Source organism: Physeter macrocephalus, chromosome 8, assembly GCF_002837175.3.
Source record: "Physeter macrocephalus isolate SW-GA chromosome 8, ASM283717v5, whole genome shotgun sequence".
NCBI lineage: Eukaryota > Metazoa > Chordata > Mammalia > Artiodactyla > Physeteridae > Physeter > Physeter macrocephalus.
In genome coordinates, this window is record NC_041221.1 from 117,026,802 (window position 1) to 117,046,493 (window position 19,692).

Below are 19,692 nucleotides of genomic sequence, written 5' to 3' on the forward strand. Positions count from 1 at the left end.
TTAGAACTTCTAATGAAAGTTCAACTCCTAAGGAAATGGTGATTATCAATGGTTGTTATGCTCTTTGTTGAAAGGTTGGCGAGGAGCATTGTGGTTCCTCATCATTATGGATGGAGGGGCCAAGTTGACAGTACCTGAGCTCACTGATCAATCTTAACTTCATTAAAAACCAGACAACTTTTTGTACTTCCTGTTGCAATGCAATAGGAAGGTACACAGCATCACTTATAAAATAATCTTGCAGTAACATGAAATCGAATCTAAATCTAATTAATTCTCTAGCTGTAACTACCTGTTTACAAGAAAATAGAGGTAATAGGGAACATCTTAAATGACATCACAGGAATACAATCAACAGACTCCTGTGGAAAATTCTACAGGATAAACTACTTAGTTTCTTCAACAAATCAGTGCCAAAAAAAAGGGAGGGAGAACTGTTGTAGACTAAAAGACACATTGACGTATTGCAAGGTGTGGACCTTCTTTAGATCTTGATTTCAATAGGTCATGTATAAAAATGACATTTAAACACATTTGGAGGAAATTGAGTATGACTTAGTTATTGTGGTAAGAAGAAATGATGATTAAATTTGTTGGGTGAGATAATGATGTTATGTTAGAAACAAGTTTTTATCTGTTGGAGATAAATACTGTGGCATGTAAGGAGAAATGACATAATGTCTGAGATTTGCAGTAAAAAACAGCACTTCCCCCACCCTCCCCAAACTCCTAAACCAAAATAAATACACAAAAAACTAAAAGTGTACAAGTGAGTGAGTGTGTTTGTATGTTGTGTGTGTGTGTGTGTAGCAGAACAAGAATGGCAGACTTTTGATAATTGTTAAACTGGGTGATGGGTAAATGGTGCTGCATTCCTTTTATATCATTCTCTTTACTTTGTGTATGTTTGAAAATTTCTGCCACAAAAAAATTAAGAAAAAAAATCCTCCTTGCCCCTTCTTTTCTAGGGATTCTCCAAGAAGGAGAAAGATTTAATCTCATCAGCAAACCCTCACAAGGCTGAAGTTGTCCTCTCTTAATTCTCCCGTTTCCTGAAACCTTAAGTCATTCTGCAGTGCCCTTTCAAATTGGGACCGCCTCAGTCCATGCGGTATTTCTAATGAAAGCAGTGACTTCTGGGAGTCTCCCTCATCCTGTGCACCAATACTCCCAGTGGATCCTGGCCACTACCTCAAAATGAGGTGTCTCTAATTCTAGAGTGGAACCAGGAGGATCCAGATGCATTGCCACTTATAACTGGTATAAATTACAGCCCACAAGCAGAGGTGTGCAAGAAATAGTACGAAAAATTTTTTAAAACTCCACGTAATTTGTATTTTAAGCCTTGATCCTGCTGGTGACCTGTTTGGATTTCCGCCATCCCTATTTGGAAGTCATACAGGGCCAAGGTTTTGAGGGAGTGGGTGGAAGCCTGATCATTGTTGATTGGAGCCACAGTTGTAAGTGTAGATGTCCATCAGCTCGGGGGCCATGCCTCCTTTAGGTTTGGTGGCTCCTGTGCCATGCATGGGACAGGTTGCCATGATTCTGCTTGTATGCACACTATAGCCATCTCCTTTTAGAGTTTTTGCCCCATTTATCCCTCCAGCCACACTTGAGAGGCCTTTCTCCTCCAGGATTTACAGACATCTCTCTCTGACTTAATTAGCACATTTCAGCACTCCAGTACGGAAACAAGACAGTACCTAATTTCAAAAACCTGCTTCTGTTATGTTTCTGCTCAAGTATCCTCTCTTTTCCATGGAGTTTGCGATTTTAGAAATAAAAGCCAAGATTATCAGCATGCTATTTCTGCTATGCCCTGCCAGTCTCTTCCACTGGCCAGCGAACATAGGGTCTGCTACCCACTTGAATGCAGAAGGGAAAGGGTGAAATAAAGGAAGAAAAGAAAATGAACAGGAACAGATTAACATCTCAAAATATCCTGCCACATTTGAAAGATGTGAGAGTTGAATTCATGGGAAAGGTTCTGCTGGGAAAAAGGAATTGTTCTTGAAAATGGGGTCTGTGCTGTTGCAGAGACTGTTAAACCTAGGTCCACAGAATGCTCTGATGTCATCTTTGAGGTTAGAGAATCCTGCTGTGGGCCTGGCGACCTTTGAACTTAACAGCCCTGGTGAGCACTAGGCAGTACTGCTGGTTCACTAAGTGGTCCAAGTTCTTCAGCCATTTAGGAGACTTGACTATTTTTATTTGTATTGAATCATTTCAACGGATTTCCCAAGAGCCAAGAAGGGCCAACCTGTAGGGAGGAGGAGGAGTTGGACGTGAGGCATCTTCTAAGGGAGTCTTCTAGTTGGTATGATGAAACGGCAACAAAAGAGGAAATATCTGGAAAATGAAGAGTCCCAGGAAACTGCCGAGAAGGGAGGAGGTATGTGGGGGGCAACTTGTCTGGGGCACATGGGTTTCTGCCAAACTGAGCCTTCTCTAGGAAGGGGGGGACTGAGAACATGTCACCTGTTAAGCAGGGAGTGAGAGACCTTGTCTCACTGATGCTGCCATATCCATCCGGAGGGTCCCTGTGGTGTGAGATGGCACAGAACGGCCAGATGCCCCTGGGAGATGGGAGGTGAGCTCCACTGGTCTGAGGACCCTCTCCTGGGGCTGCCGGGCCTGGAGCTTTGTCGGACTCACAGCAGGCTGCATCCTGCTTGCACAGACCTAGAGGTGCAACTTTTCTCAGCCCCTGAGTTCTCTCTTATTCTCTTTGATCTTTCCCTGGGGTCATGAGGTGGGGGATGTGAAGGATGCAAGAATGCTGAGAGAGACCCATGGGTTGCTTGGCCTCTTTTACCGAAGTGGAAAGAGAAGCCCCATGAGTTGAAGGCCTTGTTGAAAAATATCTTGAGAAGTGGAATGCAGTTCAAAAGAAGATTGTTTGTCTAGGGATGGTGTCATATTGAAAGCAAGGAGGTTTTATTCCTTCAACAGGAAGAATTTCCCAAAGGAGATCAAGGGAAGGGAAGGGCTTTCCAGAGACTGAGACAGCGTGGGCGGGGGTGAGAAATGTCCTCAGGGTCCTGCGGGGAGCTCTGAGAGCCACCGGCCACGGCCACGTGGTGCCTGCGTGCATTAAATGTAGGCAAGTAGCTTGCCCTGGGAGAGGGGTGGTCACGTGAGGAAGTGGGGCAGAGTGGAGCCCACCCCAGAGTTCCAGCTGGAGGCCTCTTGCCCCAGATTAGAGCCCAGTAGCTCCTACCAGGCCCAGGGCCTTGGAAACTGTAGGATGGGCCCTGGGAATGGAGGTCTAGACAGCAGGCAGATTTTCAGGCAGTGGCTGGGACAGGCTGGGGAAGGCAATGACTGCCCCTGCCCTGACCATTCAGAATATTTTTCTCTGTGTTCCTGTGTGTGTGTGTTCCTGTGTGTGTGTGTGTTCCTGTGTGTGTGTGTGTGTGTGTGTGTGTGTGTGTGTGTGTGTGTGTGTGTGTGTTAGTGGAGAGAAGAGCCGGTTGAATGGGGGTAGAGTGCTTATCAGATATAAAGTCTGCGTGGTAAAGTTCTTGTCACCCTGCCTGGACCTGGGTGACACTCGGTGTATGTAAGAGTGTATACAGAATTCTTGTTAGGGGTGTTTTATGAGACAGTAACTCATACACCCATGTACACTCTGATACAGCAAAAATATCACACACCCCACATATAACTTCCTTATTAAACCACACACAGCACATGTAGGTATATACACACATCACTCCTGTACTACGTTCTCATACAACCCACCTGTATCACAATCCTCTCCTCCAACACCAAACGCTGGAGATGAGATATGTATATAGACACACACACTATATATATATGTATCTCCTCAACTCTTGCACAAACACAGCTAACTTCAGCTATCTCTAAATACCTCTGTAAGAACCAGTCACATGTCATACATACCACACTTATAACACATTCTTGAGTAATGCCAGACCTGCTTTGTGCAAACCACAGTAAACCACAGTCTCACTAACCCATGTCAGGGTTGCCAGATAAAATATGGGCTATCCAGTTAAATTTGAATTCCAGATAAACAACAAGTAATTTTTCAGTATGAGTATGTCCCAAATATTGTATGGGCCATACTTACACTAAAAATAAGTAAGACCAAATACTGCATGGGAATACTTATACTAAAAAATTATTCTGGATTTATCTGAAATTGAAATTTAACTGAGTGCCCTGCATTTTTGTTTGCTAAGTCTGGCAACCCTTATATGCTTACCACCAACTGATGTATTATATATTTATTGTATTTTTGTTTAGTGTTTGTCTTCCCCTACCAGAATGTGCAGCATTACCAGAGACTAGAACAGTGGAAGAGTGCCGGATACATAGGAGTAGCTGCTTGCTGAATCTTGGTGAATGAATGAATGAATGAACACACACCATAAATACAAGCCACACCATGTAATGAGGAAAAGTTACATGTCCCAGAATCCCTGACTTGTGAACAGAAACCATGCACACAAAGGCCACAGACACAGACAGACACATCTGCACTGTGCTCCCCAAGCCAACCCCACACTTACCACAGACTTAACTGATACACATCACTCACTCTTCACACATACAGTTACCACCTAGGCCTACATTACCAACAAGACGCTGACAGAATAAGTACTGATTTTAATTAAATACTGGAGTATCCACTGGGAACCACACTCTCAACTGTGTGTATTCACTGCACCTGACACGTGTCAGACACTCAGTAAATATTTGTGGACAGAGGACTGGTGAACCCACCTTGAGCCTTTCATTCCTCCCTCAGGAATCTCGAAGTCACAAGAGGATCCCCCTCAGCTTGGATCCACTGTGGTGGCCCAAGGCTGCAGCCCAGGGGCAGGGGAGGTCTCCTCTGCCTCTGAATACTTCTCCTGTGCTTCTTCTTGGCGCAAGCTCATCTACGGTGGTAAGGGCGCGGGGCTTCTCAGGTGAGGGGGTGCTTGGCTGTGAGGCAGGAGGCACACAGATCGCAGGGAGGCTGAGGGGAAACCCAGGCTCATCAGAGGTGATGAGGGCTCTGTGGAGGACGCTGGGCAGGATGGCTGAGCTGTTACGAGGGCGTGGATCCCAGCTGAGTCGGGGGGCGTGGGAACCCTGGTGCCACCATGGTGGGGGAGTTAAGGAGCAGGGGCTGGAAAGGTCTGGGCTTGACGTGCAGGACAGAGGGACCAGACTAAGCATCTTCAGTGGAAAATGTAGGGCTTGTCTTTGCCTTTGCTGCCAGAGAGGGACAGTGTTCTTCATCATAGACCTCTAGCCTGAGAGCGGGATCACCCAGCTCAGGTCCACACAGCTCACACATACATCCGCTCTCCAGGCACAGCCACTCTCACTGCACACCTAAACCCCAAGCACGTGATCCACAGCGCTCTTCTCCTACGCCACAGCCCCAGTCCACAAGTAATGCACCACGACATTCCCAAACTCACACTCCTCGTTGTACACGCATCCACCCGCATCCCTCACGTACCACAGCCCTCACCACCATACTCCACACCCCTGTATACAGACACCGCTGCAGTATCCCCCCACACGCAGATGAAAAGCCCACAGATGACACCAGATACGCCACTCCATCCTATGGCCAACAGACACCAAGCTCATGACACAGCTACGTCATGCAAATGTCCCTCTATTGTCTTCCACACCTGCTCCCTCAGCTTCCGGCAAGGCCCATACATGTTATTATGGTTTTTTTTTTTTTTTTTTTTTGCGGTACACGGGCCTCTCACTGTTGTGGCCTCTCCCGCTGTGGAGCACAGGCTCCGGACGCGCAGGCTCAGCGGCCATGGCTAACGGGCCCAGAAGCTCCGCGGCATGTGGGATCTTCCCGGACCGGGGCACGAACCCGTGTCCCCTGCATCGGCAGGCAGACTCTCAACCACTGCACCACCAGGGAAGCCCTGTTATTATGTTTTTAATTTCCTTTTTCAGGAATCCGGAGATTACATCGAGACACTCCCCAGCCTAGAGCACCCCTAGCCCAGGTTCAGGAACAAGGGGAGACCACTCCCCCATCACAGTGTGTCTCCTTCTCATCCCCTTCATCCTGTAAGACCTCTCTGTGTACAAACAAAGAGGAAAGGGGCATGAAAATATACTACACGCGGGTACAAGTGAACAAGGGTGTAGCTGTCTCCTGGGAGACAGAGAAACCCTTGGAGTTGCTAGAAAAGCAGCTGAGGAGAGAAGTGACCCTTCCTGAGGATGTGCGGGTAGGTCCTCCCCCCTCTGATGTGTCCACCGGAAACCTCCTGTCTGGTAGTGAGCTCACTGGGGAGGTGAAAGAGTATGAGGAAAGGGCAGAGCCAGACAGCCCAGCAGGGTCACCTGCAGTCGAGGAAAGACCTAGGGCCAAGACACCGGACTGGCTGGTGACCATGGAGACCGGCTTCAGGTGCATGGCCTGCTGCCGGGTCTTCCCCACCTTGGAGATCCTCCAGCAGCACGTGCAGTACGGCGTCCAGGAGGGCTTCAGCTGCCATGTCTTTCATCTCACCATGGCCCAGCTGACGGGCAATGCGGAATCCGAGAGCACCCCTGAGGAGGAGGTGGAGGAGGAGGAGGAGAAAGAGAAGCAAGAAGCAAAGGGGAATGAGGAGGAGCAGCCCACGGGGGGAGACCTCAGCCCGGGGAGACCCTGGAGCCAGTGTCCAGGCCGTGTGCTTCATTCTCCGAAGGACAGGAAGTGAGCAGCGACTGGGGCTGCCGAGGGAGCTGCACCTTCTCCGGGCGAGTCCTGTCTCACCCCCCGAGGCTCGTGCTTCCATAAGGGAGAGTTGGGGGCTTTAGCACCTCAGGGGACAACTGAAGGGGAGATAACCGGCTCCCGTGCTTCTGGCCCAGTCACTTAATAATAAAGTCATGACTGTACGTGGGAATTTATCTTGAGCTTTTCAGCTCCCACAGGAAATTCTCTTTAGCTAAGAAGTGTTTTTCTCTCTTTTGATTTCCACACAGCAACTGAGATTCATGGGACAGAAGATCCTGGAAGACAGTGTGGCCTTCTCTTGGAAGAGGTAAGGCTTGAGGCTGGCACAGTCTTCTGAGCCTATGTCACGAGGGCCCAGAGGAGTCTAAGGGAAGGGGCCGCAGAGATGTGCTGGTTTACCTAATGGCTCTGCAGTTGCATCAACTTGGGACACACCCAGCACTTGCAAAGGAATTGACCTCTGTTGACTTAAACAAGAATGTGGAGCGTTTTGACTAGGAGTTTTCTCAGGGTCTGCACGATGGACCTCAACTCTAAGAGGACGTACTGCCAGCAGCTCCTTCTTGGCAGAGAGAGCCAGGAGTGGTCTGAAGAGAGGACAGGGGGCCTCGCAGGACCAGAACTTTGAGGTCTGAGAGCCTTTGGCCTGAGCTGAGATCTCACCCTGACCACTGTACCTAGCCTTCTGGGACAAAGGGGAATGAGAAAGAGAGTCATATGGAAATGAGGTCCCCTGAGATATGGAAATGTTCCAGAACCTTCGTTGTGCGGTAGTTGATCTGGAGCCAAGCTCACTGTGGTGTGTGTGGCTCTGAGCTTTAAGGCAATGCTGGAGGGTAACCCTGACCAGCAGAGCTTATAGTGCTTCTTGTCTCTTCCTGTTCTACCTCATCTGTTTTATCCCTTCCAGGGAGAAGAAAGGACCCTCAGGATAGTAGCAGACAGAATGTTGTGGTCTGAAGGAGGATGAAGGGACCAGCACTCAGTCTAACATCATATGACAATATAAACATCATATGCAATAAAGGGCATTTTCCAAACCTTTCCTGGATGTTTTATTTAATTACATTTTTCTATCTATGCATCTGTCTATCCTTCATCTACATCTGTATCTTTCAAGGTTTGTGAACAAGCTTTCACATAAGCACTAGAGACGTCCACCAGCATTTTCCAGAAGGAGGCCTGGAAATTGCTGGGGACTTCTCACAAATAGGAATGGCCACAACCCTTGCCACACAGACTATGTGCGTGGCCCTCCTGACCTACTCCCACTCTCTCTCTGAATTTCCCGAGGTCTGAGATGGGGGTGCTGGCTGGAGGCAGTGATCACATGCAGGCTGGATCTTCTCCAGATTCTGATTCTCTTCTTGGGCATATCGTCCTCAAGCACAGTTTCCATGTCCCTGGCCACACTGATCTCTCTCCTTCAGTCCTTCCCTCCCTCCCTCTCCTGCCTCCCAGTGCAGAGAATACTTTTTACATTTGAGACGAGATTTATTTTTTGTTCACAGAATTCTCACCTGTTCTACTGTGGCATCCGTTTTTAACATTCCAAAGCTGAGAATTTTCTTTTTTTCTCCCACATTTCTGCTGAGTCTTTACCTTCCTAATGCAGTGAACTCAGAGTGCCTAGCTGACTGGATGGGGAAAATAATCCAGGGAGTGAAGAGAAATAATAAAAAATATATCAGTTAGGGCTTCCCTGGTGGCGCAGTGGTTGAGAGTCCGCCTGCTGATGCAGGGGACACGGGTTCATGCCCTGGTCCGGGAAGATCCCACATGCCGCGGAGTGGCTAGGCCTGTGAGCCATGGCCGCTGAGCCTGAGCCTCCGGAGCTTGTGCTCCGCAACAGGAGAGGCCACAACAGTGAGAGGCCCGCATACTGCAAAAAAAATATATATATATATATTATATATATATATATATATATATCAGTTAATTTTTCATAGTGTTATCCAACTATATATTTTTAAAATTTAGGAATAATATTAGGAATATTCTCTTTATAAAAAACTGAATTATTGGGCTTCCCTGGTGGCGCAGTGGTTAAGAATCTGCCTGCGAATGCAGGGGACATGGGTTTGAGCCCTGGTCTGGGAAGATCCCACATGCCATGGAGTAACTAAGCCCGCGTGCCACACTACTAAGCCTGCTCTCTAGAGCCCGTGTGCCACAACTACTGAGCCCACGTGCCACAACTACTGAAGCCTGCGTGCCTAGAGCCTGTGCTCTGCAACAAGAGAAGCCACTGCAATGAGAAGCCCGTGCACCACAGCGAAGAATAGCCCCCGCTCACTGCAACTCGAGAATGCCCGCTAGCAGCAGCAAAGACCCAATGCAGCCCCAAATAAATAAATAAATTTTAAAAAATGAATTATTTTAAAGGGTACAATGTATAAAAGTACAATAAAAGTCCCCCTTCATAACCCCCCAACCCCACTCTCAAGACTACTTCCTTTTGTAGAGATTATTGATCACTAGCTGTCTGATTTCAAGACTTTTGGTCCATGAATTTACATATGAAGGTGCTTTATATGTGATTTATAGCTTTATAGAGATTTTTTATTTATAAATTATATCATACCATATCTATTCTAAAATTAACATTTTGATTGGAGATATTTTAATGTCTTTAATATAGAGATTTAGTATAAATCTTTGCTGTAGGTCTATCCCATTTTTTAGGCAAATGTTATTTATTTACTTCTAGTGACAAATCATAATATAATTATTCCCCTATTGATGGACATTTCGAGAAAGATACTCTTTTTCTCCTGCAGTTGCCTTGTGACTTTACCTGTTAACCAGATTGTGTTTCTTCTAAGTATTTTTGATTTATAAATTGTATCATACAATATCTATTCTAAAATTAACATTTTGATTGGAGATATTTTAATATCTTTAATACAGAGATTTAGTAAAAATCTTTGCTGAAGGTCTATCCCATTTTTTTAGGCAAATGTTATTTATTTACTTCTAGTGACAAATCATAATATAATTATTCCCCTATTGATGGACATTTCGAGAAAGATACTCTTTTTGTCCTGCAATTGCCTTGTGACTTTACCTGTTAACCAGATTGTGTTTCTTCTAAGTATTTTTGATTTATAAATTGTATCATACCATATCTATTCTAAAATTAACATTTTGATTGGAGATCTTTTAATGTCTTTTATTTAGAGATTTAATATTAATATTTTAAATACTCTCCAGTTTCCCTGTGGATTATTGACATTTTAAACTCTGCACTTCAATTTTCCCTCAATACCTGTAATTTTGTCATGGCTATTTCTCTACTTAAAGATGAGTAACTATATGATTGATTTCTTCATTTTTTTCCATCTCTTTCCAAGGTACTGAATTTGATTGTATCTTATGAATTAGTGAAAAATGCTAGTCTTTGAGTCAGGACTTTGGGCCCTTTACCAAGTAACTCAACCTATCTGGGCTTTAGCTTCTGTATGTGTGATCAAGAGGCTTGGACTAGCTGACTTTTCAAATGCTGTGTTTCTTTGATTCACTCTCACTTACTGATCTGCTACTTAAGAAGAGGGTCTGTTCTCATAAAGTAAGAACAGTCTTTTTTTAATCTTGGGTTGGGCAGAATTTAATTGGTCATACTCAGTTTGTTAGTTATATTTACTTTTACATATGCTTAGCTCTAAATAATGTATATAGCTCTTGTGACTATTTTTACATCTTATTTTTTTCTTATTTTCTTTTACAGTTTCTACTTTGTTATCGCCAGTGTAGAGGAGCCTGATTGATTTTTTAAATTTATTGATCTTGTATCTGTCTGCCTTGTTGAACCATCTTATTAGTTCCTACTAGTTTATCTGTGGGTTCTTTGGGGTTTCCTAGATAAATGAGCATATTAAATGTAAACAATGTGTTCTTTGGATAAAGTTTATTTTCTTGCATCTATATATATACAAGTAGCATGTTGAATTGATTTAAATATTTAAATACTTACATACCTGTTATCATAATCTAACATTCTTTATCTTATTTTCTTTCAATCAATATTATGTTTTCAAGATGTATCCATGTCAATCCATAGAGATCTAGGTCTTTTATTTTTGACTGTTTGATATTATTTCGTCACATGCGTATAACATCATTTATTTTCCATTCAAGCATTATTGGACAATTGGATTGTTTCCCTCCCTTCTCTAGAACAAACAATGTTTCCTAGAATATCCCTGAAGATGTCTGACAGTCAAGAAGGGCCAGGCTGCCCGAAGGATTCCTACTTGCTTTTAGCCACCTTCCAACAGGCCATCTCCAGCCAGCAATTTGAAGCACAGATGAAATGAAAACTCCCCCAAATGTGGAGATCTTAGGAGCTTCCTAGAAGGTGGGAAGTTAATGATAGGCATCCTGCTGGGATCCCAGGGGAGTCTGAGCTGGCCTGAACCTCTTCCTGCTCCTCCATCTCTCAAGAGAAATGTGGAAGAAAGAAGACTTCAAAAACTGTGAGTAGGCAGAGGGAGAGATCTTGGGGGCCGAAGCTGTAACTGAGGTCTTCGAGTGGGCTGTGAGGATGCAGAACCTCTAGAGAGCCAGGCTCTGCCTTCTGAGAATTTCTCCCCTAAGGACACTCATAATTAAGGTGATACCAGGCATATACAGCCGACTTGGTCCACACTGTCACAGAAAGCCTTATCAGAATCTCTTCTTGTTCATACACTCTTGTGTCTGTTACTTGGTTATTGCCTTTGGTACTCCACTGATGTGAACCACAGTCGCTAGGGGATGGAGGACACTAGTGACCCATCTTGCTCTGTGGCATTAGTCCACAGCTTGAGGGTAAGGGAGGAGGCCAAATGAAGCTCAAGAAGGAAAGATGGAGTTTGAAGAGAAGACCTGAGTTAAGGGTGTTTTCTCAAGTCTTGATGAATGAAATGTAGCTCCAGTACCTGAAGTCCTGCTTGTTCTCAAGGCTGACCACGGGGCTGGGTGCACTCAACGAAGGAACCGTATACACTTAGTATTTCATTGCTTGCTCACACTTGCCCTCCTCTGATACACACTCTGCAAGACTGATCTTCCCCTGAAACAACTTTCCACCTGCTACTGTTATCTCATGAACATTTGCTTCCCCTTCCTAGTGTCCCCCTAGAATGCCATTGCAGCAAATTCATAATTTGATAATCATGCTTCTTACCATATTCTCAGCAACTTCTGATAAATTTTATTCACTTTATTCCATAGTCTTCACACATCAATAATCTTCCTTAACTTCCTAGCTGCAGGTTAACCCATTCGGAATCATTTCTTTTTCTTTCTCTTCTTTGGCACATCCTTTCTATCTTTTAAGGTCCTTTTCTTGTCTCTCTACCATCCTGCCTTCCTGAACTTTTTTTTCCGTTTAAGTAACATTTCAATCTCCTTCCCCAATTTCCTCATAAACATTTAGAGTTTATTCCTCACAAGTTAGACAGTGGTTTATGAATGGTCAGGCATAATGGACTCAGAATGAGTTGGCACCCCCGAGGTACCTGTCTTGCTGGGGAGCCACAGGTGAAGGGCTGGCTGCTGGACACATGTTTGCATGGAGTCAGGCTGAGTGGCCTCAGGGTGTTTGCTCTGCACTTGTGTGTGTTTCTTCCTAGTTGGTTTCCTTGTCCAGCCACCTCTGACCTCCCTCCATCCAGCCCAAGGAATCCTTCTCATCACAGGGGTAGGATGTTTGTCTCATTTTCCATCAAATCCTTTCCCCGAAGTTTGGTTGTGAGTTGTTCCCATTCCAAAGACCTTTCCTCTTTTAAGAGAAAAGAGAAAATCTTTTCTCTTTTCTCTCCTTTTCTCTCACTTCACTTCTGCTCTATTATCTCCTCCATCCAGAATGGCCCACTGACTCAAATGGGTGTAGATCCGAAGATGGCAAGAAATGCCAGCAATTCTGAAATAATAATATGGACGTATCAGGAAAACTTGAAAACCTTTATCCCGCCACATTAAAAAAATTGCACTTCCAGTGTATTAAAAGTCTCAGTGTAGAAACACAAATGATATAGAAATTGAATTACACTCAATTTTTTCTTTATTCCTTACCTGATTTATTCTAATCCTCAAAGTTAACATGATTAACTATTTGTTATGTAAACTTTCAGACATTTTCTACACATACACACTTTTCTTTTTTTCACATAAGAGTGTGAACTAGGTCACTTTCAACATGCTGTGATTCTGTGGTTCACTCTCTCCCACCGAGTCATCCACTGATAAAGTAATCTTTTTCATGGAGAAATATTTCCAATAGCTAATAGCCAATGTCTGTGGAGTGCTTACTTTGTGTCGATGTCTTCTAACTACTTTGAAGATAATTTGTACAACATACCCATGGACTAGGTACAATTATAACCCCCAAGTGACAGATAAGTGCAGATAAGTACAAATAAATACAGAGGCCAAGTGACTTGCCCAAGACACTGGAGCAAATCAAAATCCATGCCTCTGTAATCATTTTGCTCTATTGCCTCTGTCTGGGAGGCTTGATGATTTTGCAACTAAAACCTTAAGTATCATGTTACATTTTTATATCTCTGACACAAGCGTGGCGTTGTGATATGGGGTAACTAACCTGACTACTTGTGAAAACCCTTATGCACCTGCATGAAAGTAAGCCAGGGACTGCAAGCTGTAGATTTAAGATTTCCTACCAACTTTTAAAAATAGCTTCTTGAATGCAATTTATGTAATTTTAAGTCTAGGATGTAGTCCAAATAGTAACAGAAAAATGGAGATATGTAGAAAAATACTTAAAGTTGACAAGTATTGGGAGTGTAGTATTTTGGGGGCCAGCGTGTAGACCACAGGAAAACTTGCTGTTTCCATCCCAAAGGGAAGAGCTCTATGTTGCAACTGCCAAGGTCCCTGGGGCAGCAAGTCTGCTCACTGCTTAGTAAAGAAGCATCCTCAGTTTGATAGAATCATATGGAAGCCTTACATTTGGTTAGCAGTTCTACATTCTTGATGTAATAATATTTTCAGGGTGTGGGAGGGTATCACGCTATGAAAATACCCTTGGAGAGATTTGCTTATTAAGTTTGGCTTTTTCAATCTCCCTAATACTTCTTTACTAAACACCAGGCGGTTTCCTTCACTTTTCAGAATCATGTTGTTTTTCCCTTGTCTAATGAACTTTCACATACTTTTTGATGAGCTATTAAGTTTGGAAAAAAATAAACATCTCTTTAAAATAAGGAAGATAATAACAATGACAAGCAGAAAAAGCTCTAAAATTGAGAATATACTCCATTATAGCCAATTAATGGGAGTGGAAAGTTCGTGCTCAGTGTCCAGGACATATAAATAAAAGTTGAGGATGCTCTGAGGCATCTCTTGGATCTCTGTAAACCTCCATCCTTTCTGATGAGTAGGGTTGACAGATAAAATATAGGCTGTTTAGTTGAATATGAATGTCAGAAAAACAATGAGTACATTTTTAAGGTAAGTATGCCCCAAATAGTACGTAGGATATACTTATACTAAAAATAATGATTTATTATTCATCTGAAGTTCAAGTTTAACTGGGTATCCTGTATTTTTTTTTTACTAAATCTGACAGCCCTACTGATGATCCACAATGTAGGCAGTTCAGAAACGGTACATGCTGGCTCTTGGACAGTCAGAAATTGCTTCAGCATATCCAGGTACAATATGAAATTCTTTTTGGATGTAGCTCAGAAGCCATGGCCAGCCCTTGACTGCAAGTACTTCCTCGGGTTTCCCTGAGGTCGGGTAAACCTTCCTCTTAATGGCCTTTTGGTAAGTCTGGAAGACCATATCCAAGGGGAGCCCCGAAGTCAGTTTCATCCTCACAACCATGTTTCCAATTCCTGGAATTGGCTGCAAGAGATGACTCACAAGAGATGAGGAGGTTTGTGAAGATTGGGAGTGTCATAGTTTTAACCCTTTGTAGGTAAAGTTTTGCCGTTCTGAGAGTTTTAACAGGAGCAATGTGAAAGACTCCAGGTCCCCAGGTAGACAGAAATAATCCTGTTATACTTCTGTGTATGTGACAAGTCTCTAATAGTTCACAGAGCGAATATCTGATCTTGGAAAGACTGATCCAAGCTTGGATGTTTCTGGTGACAAGGCAAGGTCCTGAGTTTCAAGTTCACCTTTTATGGTTGAGGAGACAATAAGGTTGTCAGAAGGGAAATCATGGAGGAGACCTTGGCTTCATCCATTGTGCAGGCTTTTATATTTGGTTCTACCTAGATTGTGTTTCAAAGGTGGAGCTTGTTTACAGCTATGAACATTCTCTGATGTGTTTTTTGGACCTTCATTCCCAGAGCGAGAGCAGTGCCGAGGCTATAGAAATGCCGTGGATATTCTGAGCTGTCAGTGGCATTTCCCAGGTACTGTTCCCTTGGCGCTGCTCCTTGAAATGTGCAAAGGGATTATCATCTGTTTTGTGGCCTGTCCTAGCATTGTGAAAGGAAGCTGCTGCACCTGGCTCAGAGGATTTAGGATGTGGTGGGAGAAGACGGGCCAAATTTAGGTAACTGGTGTTACTATAGCCAAGGAGAACAGATTATTGGAAGTGGAGGTGTCTGGGATGGGAACGATGTTGCTGTAATTTCACAAATGCTCCAGGACCAGGGAAGACAACCAGAAGTACTGGGCTTTGTTTTAGGTTGCAGGTAAGAGAGGGAGGGATGGACTAGAGATTGACCTCATACAGCTGGTCAGTGTGTTGTTCATTCGTTCATTCATTCATTCATTCATTCATCCAACACGTATTTACTGAGTTACTATCATGTGTCAGTTACTCTGTTAGGTTTTGAGATACGATAGTGAAGAAAACAAATTCTCAGTCTTTAAGGAGTGTATAGTTCAGTCAGAGAGACTGATAAAGAAATAGGTAATTACAACATAGGAAATAAGTCATTTGATAGAGGAAGTGGGTCTCTGTGGGTGTAAACAGGAGGGTAAATTTAACTAAGCCCAGTGGTGGAGGTAGGAAATGGGAGACCCAGAGGGACTTCTTGAACGAAGTGATAGTGGAGATCAGCAGGGTGAGTAGAAATTTTCCAGAACCTTCCCAGGCAAAGATGGAAGGAAGAAAGAAAGTTTCAGGCAGAGGGAACACTCTGTACAAAATCCTTAAGATAAAGAGAATATTGTGTGTTCTTCAGCATGGCTGGAGCATGAACTCTGAGAAAGAGGGTTGATAGGAGATATGGCTGGAAAGAGAGGCAGGGCTCTGTCATTTAGACTTCGTTCTGTAGGCAATGGGGATTCATTGAAGGTGACGGCAGAGGAGTGGCTCCATCAGATTGTGTTCTAGAAAAGTCACTTAGGTGATTGTGTATAGGGTGGGTTTAACTGAGCATCAGCGTGGACAGTAAGCTCAAATTTTTCTATGTGGGACCAGTGTCACACATGGGACTATGTAGGTCACCAGATTCAACGGGGCAATGAGTGTTTTTTGTTTTTTTCCTCCTTTTTTATATGAGGCTAGGCAGATGATGCCATGCCTTCGTTCCATTAAGAGCAATGTGAAATCAGTGAAATCTCCTAAGATTCTGCAAGGCAGATTTTTCTTTGTATTATTTTAAATTACCTCAAGACCTGAAAGGGCCATTGCTGTAGAAAAGGGGTCTGGCCCATGTAACACCTGGGTGGAAATAACAGCTTATGGGAAAAAATGGAATTTGCGGAATTCTGGGGCAGGATGCTGGAAGTAGATGACCGCTAAAGGCCTTTCCAACTCACAGCCTTATAGCTCCTGGTCCTCTTTACCCTCTCCTCTTCCTGACCCCAACCTCATGAGGATGAAAGTGTACTCTAGAGACCTTTGATCAAATTCTGCCCACAACACTCTGTGGTCTGAAAGTTACAAAATTCTCTGAGAAGTGATAAGCTGTTTATCTTCCTTATTAGTCATTTAGTACCATTTATAATTTCCAAACAGCTACTGTTTATAGAGCCCTCTTGCTTTCCATTTCTGAGTGTTTTATCATTATTCCTTTTGATCTTGGAAATGTAATCTTTAGCAAACCACCAATTAACCATGAAATGTCACTACAGCAAAACATATCAGTATTCTCCATGGGATTTGTTGTACTTGGATTTGACCTTCATTGTTAATTCTTGAACTGTCTTCCTAGTTTTTGGCTTATTTGGATTCACATTTCTTTTTTTTGTTGATTACTTCAAAGCTTTTGTGTAGAAATTAAGCTGGTAAAATAACATAGAAGGCTTTTCCCCTATGATAGTCCCTTTCTTTTGATACCAATAATTTAAAATGTGCTTGGGCTGCCCTGGTGGCGCAGCGGTTGAGAGTCTGCCTGTCGATGCAGCCCTGTGAGCCTGCGCGTCCGGAGCCTGTGCTCCGCAACAGGAGAGGCCACAACAGTGAGAGGCCCGCGTACCGCAAAAAAAAAAAAAATGTGCTGTGATAGCATTAGAGGACTTAAAGTTTGAAGGTTTTAAGAATGACTTGGAGACTCAGGAGTAAAAAGGGACTAATACAAGTGAGTATGAATTATTATTTTGCTCAAAATGCTATTTAAAATAGATTAGAATTTAGGTTTATTGAAGAAAATGGTTATATTTGAGCTATTTGAAGTTCTAACAGTCAGATATTCTTTGAAAATCTATTTTAAAGTTCTAACTGGTGATAGAATAAAATTGCCACTTGATGGAATGTGGAATGTGAAGAGGTGAAAGAAAAGTCAGAGCGGAATGATGCTACAAAAAAAGAAACTTCCCATCCATGACCAGGCAGAGCAAATGGAAATCAGACGGGAAAGGAAATAGAAGAAGAGATGGTTTTGTAATTCATGGAGACTGCAGCTCTTTGAAAGTGCTAACCACCAAGGGGCAGGTGCAGAGCACTAAATGAGAGCTTCTCATAAAAGTCCATGCGGCAAAAATGGCAGGGGCACCAGGTGGGAAGTCTCTCCATTTTTGGTACACAGGCTGGAATTTCAAAGATATGAAGACACAGGTCTTTTTCTGAAAGGGGGGCACTGTGATGTTTTTTAGATAGAATTTCCAGAGCTAATGACATACTCAAGCTAAAGAAAATATATCTGTCCATCTAGGGACATTGAAAACAGTGGGAGTCATCAGAAAGAGAAAATATTTTGGTAACTGAGAGACCTGGGCTGGTGTCTGTTACTTCAGTAAATTACTTAATCCCTCTGAGTCCAGCTTCCTCATCTATAAACTGGTGATGTAATAATAGTATTGTTGTGGGCATTAAATGAGATCATGGACGTTGGGCCATTGGTACAGTACCTGGCACATAAGAACTGTTTAATAAATGGAAACCAGCACTCATTATTCAAATGATCAGAATAGTGCATCTCAGGCTCTTGTTGAGAGAGGTTTCATATTATCTATTCTAATTGCTAAGATCACTTGTGAAGCCCTCTGAATTTGCGTTTGCCACTTGCCTGCTATTGGCAATTTGTTCAATGTCCCTCCTATATTTCTTAGACCCTACCATTTTGTGCATGTGGCAAACTTTCAACTGCCATTATTTGGCATTTTCCAGCCCAGGAACTTCTGAAGCTGTTGAAGTCTGCTCTGCCTGTGTAGATGGCAGGGAGGAAGTGAGGGGAATTAATAGCTTCCCAGCAGCAGTCCTCAACCAAGGACTGATGGGAGTGGGTATCTCAATGCCCCAGCTCCCTGGCCCTTCAAGTTGGAAGCTTGTGTTTCCCAGAGTTTCTCTGTGGAATATCTCCACTTTTCCACACTATTACCTGGCTAATAACACAGTATTTAATGCTTGCCTTCTCTTCCCTATCTCACTTTCCTATTAGGGTTTCTTCTGTTTCTCATATTAACTATTTGAACTGGAATGTTTATTATTGGGTTTGATTCTGGGAGAACCCATAGGAAGTCATTTTCTTGAGAAAAAAAAGTTGTCAAGTTGCCTTGAAAAGATATTAAATAATAGAAAAACTTAAGTTTTCTTTCTGGTTGATTCATTTTTCTCTATGCACATTAATTGGCTACAGTATTGTTTAAATAATTATATAATATAGAAGTGATACAAAAAGCAAAAGGACACTGCTGATTTTAGAATATTTGTTTTCATGTTAAGCATCTAAGACACATCAGTTATGTGAAATGAAAACATGATGACCCAAAACCTATGGGATGCAACAAAAGCAGTTCTAAGAGGGAAGTTTATAGCAATACAATCCTACCTCAAGAAGCAGGAAAAATCTCAAATAAACAACCTAACCTTACACCTAAAGCAATTAGAGAAAGAAGAACAAAAAAGACCCAAAGTTAGCTAAAGGAAAGAAATCATTAAGATCAGATCAAAAATAAAGGAAACAATAACAAAGATCAATAAAAGTAAAAGCTGGTTCTTTGAGAAGAGAAACAAAATTTATAAACCATTAGCCAGACTCATCAAGAAAAAAAGGGAGAAGATGCACATCAACAGAATTAGAAATGAAGAAGGAGAAGTAACAACTGACACTGCAGAAATACAAAGGATCATGAGAGATTACTACAAGCAACTATATGCCAATAAAATGGACAACCTGGAAGAAATGGACAAATTCTTAGAAAAGCACAACCTCCTGAGACTGAACCAGGAAGGAATAGAAAATATAAACAGACCATTCACAAGCACTGAAATTGAAACTGTGACTAAAAATCCTCCAACAAACAAAAGTCCAGGACCAAAAATCCAGGATGGATTCACAGGCGAATTCTATCAAACATTTAGAGAAGAGCTAACACCTATCCTTCTCAAACTCTTCCAAAATATAGCAGAAGGAGCAACACTCCCAAACTCATTCTATGAGGCCACCATCACCCTGATACCAAAACCAGACAAAGATGTCACATTGATAGAAAACTACAGGCCAATATCACTGATGAACATAGATGCAAAAATCCTCAACAAAATACTAGCAAACAGAATCCAACAGCACATTAAAAGGATCATACACCACGATCAAGTGGGGTTTATCCCAGGA

The 19,692-nt window shown here is 42.9% G+C and overlaps 1 protein-coding gene across 1 annotated transcript; it reads left to right on the top strand.

Moving 5' to 3' along the window:
- The first annotated feature begins 2,168 nt into the window (after positions 1–2,168).
- On the top strand, positions 2,169–6,707 carry LOC102996598 (protein FAM170A). The gene is made up of 3 exons (XM_007119313.1): positions 2,169–2,395; positions 4,781–4,921; positions 5,950–6,707. Exons 1-3 carry the CDS (start codon positions 2,323–2,325, stop codon positions 6,705–6,707), a joined length of 972 nt encoding a protein of 323 aa, XP_007119375.1. The 5' UTR covers positions 2,169–2,322.
- Positions 6,708–19,692: the final 12,985 nt, after the last annotated feature.